We start from the raw sequence: 9634 nt of genomic DNA, 5'->3' as shown, positions 1-9634 counted from the left end.
AAACTGACCAATGGCAGACGAAGAATGGTTTCACAGAGAGACCCACTTGCGCGTGACAGAAGATCACCACTCACAAAGACCCAAGCTGCGCCTTGGCCTACCGCAGTCTGAGGCTGAACAGTAACGTCACTCCTCAATATACATCACGACCTCAGCCTTGAATGCAACCATCGAATTAATCAGATCAATACCAACACCACCAAAATGACCTCCCCAATCAAAACCTACGAAATCATCAACCAAAACACCTTCCGAGCAAAACACTTCGAAGTCCGCCAAAATGGAATCCCAATCTTATGGATCAACACACAATCACATTTCCTCGAACCACCTCAAATCAACATTCAAACACAATCCTCCAACGGACCGATCCTAGCAGCTGCGAAACTGAGAGCCATGAAGTCCGGGTGTAGAGTTATTGTCGGAAATCCTGATGCTACGTCCAAAGAACAGTGGAATGATGTTGCGAAGGAGAATTTTAGAGGGAATTGTTATGGTTTTTCGTGTGGGGGAAGGAGGTTTTTGTGGAAGAGGTGAGTCAACGAACACCTTGGTCACTGCCCTTTACTTCCATGAGGTGGTGAAATGGCATAGCAAATTCTACAAAGCAAAATCCAGAAATACCTACATTCCACCATCCTTACTCCCCACCCACCCTCCCACCCAATCCACCCCAACTGAACCTCCTCCTTTTCCTTCCAGAACCCACCAAAAAGCCCTCGGCGCCTCAACTTGGGGCTCCACAGACTTCAAACTCATCGACTCCACCTCTCCCGAAACCATCTTAGCAGTCTCTATAAAACCCATCTGTTGGTCTTTAGAATCCAGAAGTCTGAAATTTTATACCGAATTGGGGCAAGAATTGGAACTTATGGCTATGGCTGCGATAATGGGGATTGAGGAGAAGAATAGGAGGAATAAGAATGCTGCGGCTGCGAGTGGGTGAGGGGTTGGAAATTGGGGCTTAGGTAGGTATGCGTGGAATGAGGGATGGCTGGATGAATTGATCTTGACCGTCCTCGTCTATAGATGCATGGGAGTTCTAAATATTTTTCTGTCTAGATTTTGCTTCTTCCTCGGCTCCCTAAATACAAATAAGTGTTATAGAAAGACACATTTTCGTGAACTCCGCGTTAGCATGGGTATCGAATTCACTAACGTACCAGACGGAACGACAGAAAGTAAGCCCGAGGGACGGAAGAAGATGGGGGATTCTGTTGCGGCAAGTCTTATGGTTGAGATGGGCGATCGAAAAACAAAGAAATTTGAAAATCCCGCAGCTGACGAGGACATCGATAGCGACTCTCATGGTCGTGGTCTTGAGGTTCGAGCTAGTTCGGAGAAGGTGTTGAAGGTTGCGAAGATTACTTGGTGGTTGTTGAGGACGTAGGCATGTTCATTGATAAGGTACGCCTATCGAAGAGATTGATGTGTTGCGGATTCGTGGTGTCGGTTCTTCCCAATGTGTTAGAGTCCCGTAATGATGGGTCTGAGATTGGTTCGGATTCCAGTAAATCAGCCTGGTCGTCAAGCGCTTTCTGACGCAGGACGCTCCGTAAGTACGCTTGCATATGAATGATCCGCTCTCAGTTCGCGAAATGCTCAAAGCCTTGCGTAGTCGACCAACCGATATACGAGTATGATACGTACGCACTGACCTGAATCGCCAACGAATATCTTTCTCAACCTTCTGAGCCTAGAAAGAGACCTACACCTCGTCACTCAAGCTTGTGATTCCAGCGTTCCCAGAAAAATCCTTGCCTGAAGACTTGAGCCCCACCGGTGTTCTCACATTGTCAACCTGAAGGAGGCATTCATCAAAGAGTCGCGTATTCGCGAGTCCTCGAGTCCCCTTGTTGAATGTTCCAGCAATGCGGCAACAAGAACTAATCATTTGGCAGGAAGAGTCAGATGCCAGTGGACCTCGACGCATGCATCCAGAATCGTGTTCGTTCGGTATAGGCCAGTCTCCAGGAAGCTGATAGAATAGCCGGCCAAGGATTCATTAAAGTATCGTGGCGTGTGGAGACAACAATGGCAGCGTGACGAAGCAATTCCGTCGATCCTAAGACTTCCAACTCCATCATTTGCCTAGATGAATAACTGTAAGAAGGCGTCGATCTATATAGCCGACTATACCCTAGTCGACGGGCCCTTCTACTCAAACAGCTTTGCTTTGCCGCGAATTGAAGAATCTGATTGAATTCTTCTGCTCAGACTGTATCTCCAACTATCTATACCAATCACAACAAACTCTTCTCAGCCTTCCCAAGCTCCGAAAGACCTCCAACATGCCATCGAAAATGCAGCTTCAAGTCTTAAAGTACCAATACAAAACGACATGACCAAACGCCTTGAAGGAGCTCTCATTTCACGTCGCACGGAGCAGCTACTCTCAAAGAGATTCGCAAGTGCTTCTTTGGGTATGCCGATATCAGTCCAGTCAGGACTCAGCTTGAGGTTCTTCTGTATGGCCGTGCGCTCTTAGTCCATGGAAGACGTTCTCTTGAGACGGAGTGCGCTTGAACAGGCTTCCTGATCGGCTTGATGAGGCACTACAAACCCGCGGTCATAAGCAGGCGTGCAAGATGTCGAAATCCATTCGCCTCAAGAGTCGCTGTCGCTCTGTATACAGTAAAGTAAGCCGTCGACCACAGCAAAGTCCTCACACCCGTGCACACGCCAGACGGCCAAACTTAAAATCCCTCTTCCATTCCACATCTTTTTCATCATAGAACCCAAACCCCCCATCTCGCTCTCTCCTAAATATAGCCCTTCAAAACCGCCGCCTCAGCATTCAAAATACTACTCCCAGCCGCCCCAATCACAGTATTATGACTAAGCGCCACGAACTTGAGATCAAAAATCCCACTCTCATCCTCTCGTACCCTTCCCACACTAACCGCATAACCCTTCTCCAGCTCTCGATCAAGTCTGGGCTGGGGTCGATCAGGTTCGTCAAAAACCACAATCGCCTGGCGTGGTGCACTGGGACACCCCAATTTCTGGGCATCAGAAGTATACTCTCTCAGCGCGGCGATGACTTCTTGAGCGGAAGGAGGGGGTTGCTTTGAGAACTTCAAGCTCACGCAGGCGGTATGGCCGTCGAGGACGGGGACGCGGTTACATGCGGCTGAGATGCGAAGGGCGGATTGTTCTTGGAAGGCGTTTTTGTCTGAGTTGATGGCTCCTAAGATCTTTCGTGCTTCGGTTTCGAGTTTGTCTTCTTCGCCGGAGATGAAGGGGACGACGTTGTCGAGAATGTCCATGCTGCTCACGCCGGGGTATCCTGCTCCTGAGACTGCTTGCATTGTGACTACCGAGACGGTATTGATGGGGCCGAATTTTGCTTGGAGAGCGGCGAAAGGAATGACGATTCCAGCCTCTCAACTATTAAGAAGCCTTTCTCGAGTTTATGTTCTTTCCTTTGATGCGGGATCAAATCGAGATGAGGTAAGTTGACAGTCGGTACGACGAGCGGGACTAGAGGATCACGTCGATAATTCTTCGCATTGGAAAACGTCGGGATGTTGGCTTTGAGGAAAGCCATTTCTGTCCATCATCAGTATACACACACACTCTCTCTCTCCGCCATTCTCACCTGTATCCCCCGCAACATCACTATCCAAGCCGGAAAACACAACATCCACCACCCCCACAAACTCCTCCGGCGTACAATTCTTCACAACCAAATCCCCCAATTCCCGACTCATAGGCATCGCCTGTTTCCATTTCACCGCATCTTTATACTTCTTCCCGGCACTCCGGGGCGAGGCACCGACGGCCGTGAGTTTGAAATGAGGGTGTTGTGCGAGCAAGAGGATGAAACGTTGGCCTACGCTGCCGGTGGCGCCGAGGACACCTGGAAAGAAAGACGTAAAGGTCAGTATGCGGGAGGAAGGCTCAAAGGCTCGAAGTCCGTGGGAGGGACTCACTAACCGCACCTCTTTGCAGGAAACTTGGCGTTGCTGGGTAATTCGGCCATTCGGAGTTCGGTTGCGTGGCCTTGTTCGTGGATGGTGTGTTTGGCGGTTTCCATTCGAAGGAAGAGGGAATGTGTGTTTCTCACGGGTGGGGTGGTGCTAGTATGAGGCTATGCTTCTGGTGGCAGAAATTCGGAGGCTTCGTGTGACGCACTTTCTTTGGCTGGGTTCGCGGTCCCTTGCATTGGACTCATACACCTTACACCACAAGAATTAATCAAGTGAGCGCTCTCAAATCCACTTTGCTCAATAAGCAGCCGATAGATTTTTCGATTGTATTCAGAAGGCGAGTGTGCTCAGAAGAGGAAACATTCGCATGTCACTTCGTCATCATTAGAAATACCATTATCGACACACCATGATGCGCCAAATCATTTCTATATTATACAATATTCGTGCAAGATCGCCTCTCTTCGACTCGATGTCAAAGGAGCTAGTATCATTATACTTCATTATGCAGGAACAAAGAGCAACATCATCCAAGCAACGTCTCAATCCTCTCCCGAACCTTCATCCACAGTCCGTTATCGTTCTTCTCTTTCATGACTTCTTCCATGCTTCGAATCGTGTCCACAGGTCTCTGTTCGGAGATCTGTTCCGCAGAGAACCAACTGCCATGCAGACCGTAAGGTACTCGCTGCGGAAGATGAACCCTCGCGATCACATCTCGCATGTTTTTCGCATTGACGATCCAAAGTTCCGACTTGGCCCGCTGGTCCTTCGCACTATCATCAGGAACCTCTCCGTTCGCTAGTAATTGCGTCTCGTCGAAAGCGTAGAAGAGCAGATATCCATCATCCTCGTCGAGTGGCTCGTCATTCAGCTGGCGTTCGTGTGCACTTCGCTCACGAGGAACAAATCTTGGCTCTTGTGCGAACCAGCCCTCTGGCATCCGGAAGACTTTGATTGGATCGCGAGGATCTCTAGAAATTAGCACCTGAGACACCGTGCGCCCGTCAACCACACCTGTAACACTCTTGGGTGGATGTGCTCGTCCACGCTCGATGAGCTTGGTGGCATCAATCTTGACAAGAGCGTCGATCTTCGTCGCTTTCCCGAGAGCGCTGCCAAAGTCGGTCGTCGTTGTCGAGCATCCGTACACGAACCGCGCCTGCGACATTTCGAGGTCCGGCCGCACAGATGGGAACTCGAATGGCACGGCACTGAGGGCCCATTGGTGGGAGATTGAACCTGAATCAAGGTCGAAGTTATAGTAGTAGAGCCGGCATTGCTCTTCGGCGAATGGGTCTTTGAGTAGGTGCTCTTCCAGGGACGGCACCCTGAGCAGCGGCTCCTTCTCATCGTACGACTCCACGAATGAGGCATCAACCTCAGGATCGTATTTCGAGAAGAAAGGCATCTTCCTGTGGTTTGCCTCCGACTCTTGTAATGCTTTGGCCTGTGGTGGAACTGGCGGCGCCATATTGCCAGCTGCATAGATCAAAGTCGCAGAGGTGAGACGACATGCCAACATGCTAACCGAGGTGGTGCTGCCATCCAGTCCCACTTCGTCCCATGTGTTGGCTGTGTGAAAGATGCAGCAGGCGCTCGTCTCAAACCATTTCGTCTGCTTTGGGTGCCGACGCGGAAACACACCAAAGCGTGATGGTCGATCGGGATTGTAAACGACGGGCGGTAAGCCTTTGAGTTGGTTAAGAGGGTCGAGCGAGAGCGGGAGGTCCATGATTATGGTGTGTGCTGAAGATACGCCAAAGTCGTGCATCATCTTCGCACTCTTGATGCCTGGAACGCCAGCGTTCAGCATCTTCCTGGTCGGTGGTGATACTTCCGCCGCCGCTCGTACAGTCTGCGGAATTATGCTGTACTGCACGTAGGGCGGCGCGAAGCTGGAATGGAACATCAACATCTCCTTCGTCTGCGGGTCAACTTTGGGATGTGCTGTTGTCCATTCCCGCATGAAGCTGATCAAACCACTGTTCTCCCCCAACACAGCTTCCTTCTCTTTCGACTCGTTTGCCGGTTCTCCTTCTGCTACGGCTCCATTGAACCAGCCGACGGTCTCCAGCCCGGGAAGCTGTATTCGCATCGGTGGACCGCTCTCACAGAACGCCATCGCTCTTCCGTCGTGATAGACGACACTTGTGTTTGCAACACTGATCTTCTTGATCTTCTGCCTGCTTCCGGGCAGATGGCTAAGGATGACCAACAGAATCGTTCGTAATATTCGAACCGTCACAAACATCAAGCTCGCCAGTGGATTAACCAGCGTAGCTATGCTCGGCAGAATTGGCACTCGCAGCCTGCCATTGCTCTTCGCGCTCAAATATAGATCGGTGAGGATGAATTGGTTCACGAACTCGGGCTGGATCTCGCCAGTGTCCTCTTTCTTGCTGAACGACACGCCTGATAGCATGCCATCGCCATCGAACCAGTGTGCATCTCGACCGAGATCGGAATTCGAGACTGGATTGCTGCCATTACGAACGTACTCGCCGTCTGCGAGCTCTTCCGGTATTCGACCAGTGTATGTGCAGGGCGTGAGAGGTAAGGTGTGCTGTATGGGTGCAAAGTTGCCAGAGAGATATGGGTGTTTCGGCTGCGGTGTGCGTTCAATGTTCGTCGAGGGGGACCTCTTTCGCTTGCCCAGCGTACTCATCACTGTGGCGCCAATGCCGCCGCCGCCGCCTCCTCCTCCTCCTTCGATGCGGGCGTGCTGAAAGACCATGGCGGACAATGGGGTCTTTCATGTAGACATTAGCAGTGAATATAGTGAGTAGCAGCACTTGAGGCTGTCTCAGAGGTGTTGTTGTCGCAGCTCTGAAGCGGATGGTCGTCCCAACCCAGCAACACAAACAGCCCAAGTCCTGGTAGAGCTTCCCTGGTAGAGAGACGATTAAACTTCCACCACGACTCGACTCGTCGGTTGCGGATCTTCACATGAAATCGAAAGACAACACGCACATCTCCACTGCCCGCACATTGCAAACACGCATGCCCCTCGTCTTCCACGCTGTCCCGGTCCGGTCCGGTCCGCTCTGCTGGAGATGTGTAGTGAAGCACAATGACACTGCGACAATGCTTCTGCCCTCATCATCACGCCAACCACCTTTCGATCGCGCCTTTCCGTGCCTCGATCATGACGTCGACGACGGTCATGCTGGCAACAGCTCCGCAAGCTCATAGTAAGTAGGTTTGGTCGTGCATTTGCGGCAGCGATCGAAAAGGTGGACATCCTTGCGCTGTAGATGAGCGTGATATAGTTGTGGCTCTAAGCGAGTGCCAGAATGGAGAAGAAGCGAGAGTATAGAGCATCGGGCATCGGAGGCTAGGAGAAGTCTATGATGATGGCGGGGAGTGGAGCAGTTCGCGTGGCCCGGCTAGTCCGACTCTCAACCACCTCTTTCGTCCCTTTGCTTGGCTGGCATTTGGCATCGCGTCGCTGTCGCCGCGGGAGTCAGCGCAATTGGTGTTGCATGTTGCGGGCGGGAGCTTGGAAAGACTCGTGGCAGTGTTTGCGCGTGAGAGAACTCTTACTGCCCACTACTGTACACGTCTACTGTGCAGCGCATACGGCCGGGAAACAGAAACAATGATTGTGATGTTGGCATTGGCATTGTCGTAGTATGGCATGAAAGAGAGAAAGCACTCTACCGCACACTCGTTTCGAGACAGAACAGACTCATTCCGAAGCTCTCGCGAGCAACCCCATAGTAGTATTCGCCAGCATGGGTGGTTTCGAATATGCACTCGTGTAAGTCTCTCTTCATACAGAGTGGTGACGATCACTACTGACTTTTTGGGATGTGAAGACACCTCACCTACACCATCCCGCCCGCCGTCTTGCTGACCCTCCTCTACCTACCCCTCCTCACCCGTCTGGACCTCTACCGGATACTCTTCTTAATTACTATCGCCGTTACTGCCACCATCCCTTGGGATAGCTACCTCATACGGAACAACATCTGGTCCTATCCGGAAAATGTCATTGTTGGTCCGACCCTGTACTCCATCCCATTGGAAGAGGTATTCTTCTTCGTGATACAGACCTACAATACTACGCTACTGTACCTGCTGTTCAGCAAGGCCGTCTTGAAAGAGGTGTACCTGGTGAGGGAGGACCAAGGCCGGACAGGGCAGAAATGGAAGTATATCAAGCTGGGAGGACAACTCGTGCTGGGCCTGGCGCTCAAGCAAGGTATCACTTATGTGAAGGAGAATAAGCAAAACACATACCTGGGACTAATCCTGGTGTGGGCTTTCCCATTCCTTCTTCTTCTCTGGAGTCTTGGATACCAACTTCTCATCAATCTGCCAATCTACTGCACAGCAATTCCAATCGCCTTGCCAACATTCTACCTCTGGGTTGTGGATACACTAGCATTGAAGAGAGGGACATGGGTGATTGAGCATGGCACAAAGACAGGTGTGACATTGTGGGAAGGACTGGAAATTGAGGAGGCCATTTTCTTCCTTCTCACCAACCTGCTCATCGTCTGCGGCTTGGTAGCATTCGACAATGCAATCGCAGTACTCAATGCCTTTCCGGCCCACTTCCCCACAGTCCCGGGAATGCCAAGCCCCGTCCTCTTGGTCAAAGCACTACTACTGCCAGCTCGTGCCTACGATGACGATCGCATCTCTGGATTGCAACAAAGCGTGGAAAGGCTGAAGAGAAAGAGCCGAAGCTTCTATCTGGCTTCCTCCACATTTCAGGGACGATTGAGGATTGATCTCATCATACTCTATTCTTTCTGCAGAGTCGCAGACGACCTAATCGACAACGCCAAGGACCAGAAGGAAGCGAGAGAATGGCTGGCAAAGCTCAAGAAGTATCTTGACTTGTCTTATGCGACTGCAGAGCAGGATGCCCAAGGCAATGTCATTCAGAGCAAAGACGTCAACCGCGGACAAGCAACGCTTTTCACCATGCATAACTTCCCTCCTGATGCACAGTTGACACTGCTCCTTTTGCCAACACAGCGGCTCAGCAAGGAACCACTCAACGAACTGCTGAAGGGCTTCGAGATGGACCTTCAATTTGCGGATAAGAAAGAGAAGGGGTCAAGTTCAGGACCGATCAAGAGTGAAGAAGACTTGGACTTGTACGGAGGCAGAGTTGCAGGGACTGTCGCTTTACTCGTCATCCAGCTCGTCCTCCATCACTACCCAGGAGCATCAGAACCCAAGGCTCGACAACTAATGTCTGCTGGTCACAAAATGGGCATCGCATTGCAATATACCAATATTGCTCGCGATCTCGGAGTCGATGCACAGATTGGTCGGTGCTACGTGCCGCCGGGATGGCTAAAGAAAGAGAAGCTTAGTCCCGAAGCTATGGTCGCCGGACTCATAACACCAGGCCAGGTCGACGACTTCTTCTTCAAGAAAGTTGAGCTCATCCGCAGTCGTCTCCTCGATCGTGCCTTCTCCTTCTATGGACAATCTGTGGGCGCGATTGAGGAGCTACCGCGCCCTGCACGAGCTCCTATGCGGGTAGCAGTAGAAAGCTACATGCAGATTGGCAGAGAGCTGCGAAGACCCGGATACCTGGTGAAGGCTGGTCGCGCGACGGTACCTAAATGGAAAAGGTTATGGGTGGCTTGGAAGCGACTGATAAGTCCGGCGCCGCAAGAACGATAATATTGTTATATGTCGTGACATAGATTTGCATTTAGCATAGCGTTAGTGGT

The 9634-nt window shown here is 51.2% G+C and overlaps 4 protein-coding genes across 4 annotated transcripts; 2 read left to right on the top strand and 2 right to left on the bottom strand.

Annotated features, from left to right (window-relative positions):
* Window positions 1–204: 204 nt before the first annotated feature.
* On the top strand, window positions 205–1390 carry MYCFIDRAFT_77225 (uncharacterized protein; the record flags this gene model as incomplete). Its single annotated transcript, XM_007924564.1, has 4 exons — window positions 205–533; window positions 703–942; window positions 1108–1181; window positions 1281–1390. The coding sequence occupies 4 exons, from the start codon at window positions 205–207 to the stop codon at window positions 1388–1390; spliced, it is 753 nt and encodes a 250-aa protein (XP_007922755.1).
* A 1190-nt stretch (window positions 1391–2580) lies between these two features.
* MYCFIDRAFT_210659 (uncharacterized protein) lies at window positions 2581–4042 on the bottom strand (the record flags this gene model as incomplete). Its single annotated transcript, XM_007925879.1, has 4 exons — window positions 2581–3385; window positions 3496–3552; window positions 3602–3862; window positions 3940–4042. 4 exons carry the CDS (start codon window positions 4037–4039, stop codon window positions 2763–2765), a joined length of 1041 nt encoding a protein of 346 aa, XP_007924070.1. The 3' UTR covers window positions 2581–2762.
* A 416-nt stretch (window positions 4043–4458) lies between these two features.
* Window positions 4459–6600, bottom strand: MYCFIDRAFT_132486 (uncharacterized protein; the record flags this gene model as incomplete). Its single annotated transcript, XM_007925878.1, has 2 exons — window positions 4459–5274; window positions 5395–6600. 2 exons carry the CDS (start codon window positions 6598–6600, stop codon window positions 4459–4461), a joined length of 2022 nt encoding a protein of 673 aa, XP_007924069.1.
* Window positions 6601–7669: 1069 nt separating this feature from the next.
* Window positions 7670–9584, top strand: MYCFIDRAFT_63182 (uncharacterized protein; the record flags this gene model as incomplete). Its single annotated transcript, XM_007924490.1, has 2 exons — window positions 7670–7695; window positions 7754–9584. The coding sequence occupies 2 exons, from the start codon at window positions 7670–7672 to the stop codon at window positions 9582–9584; spliced, it is 1857 nt and encodes a 618-aa protein (XP_007922681.1).
* Window positions 9585–9634: the final 50 nt, after the last annotated feature.

Source organism: Pseudocercospora fijiensis (assembly GCF_000340215.1).
Source record: "Pseudocercospora fijiensis CIRAD86 unplaced genomic scaffold MYCFIscaffold_2, whole genome shotgun sequence".
Classification (NCBI taxonomy): Eukaryota; Fungi; Ascomycota; class Dothideomycetes; order Mycosphaerellales; family Mycosphaerellaceae; genus Pseudocercospora; species Pseudocercospora fijiensis.
Note: the sequence above shows the minus strand (reverse complement) of the source record. Positions and strands in the feature narration are given on the sequence as shown.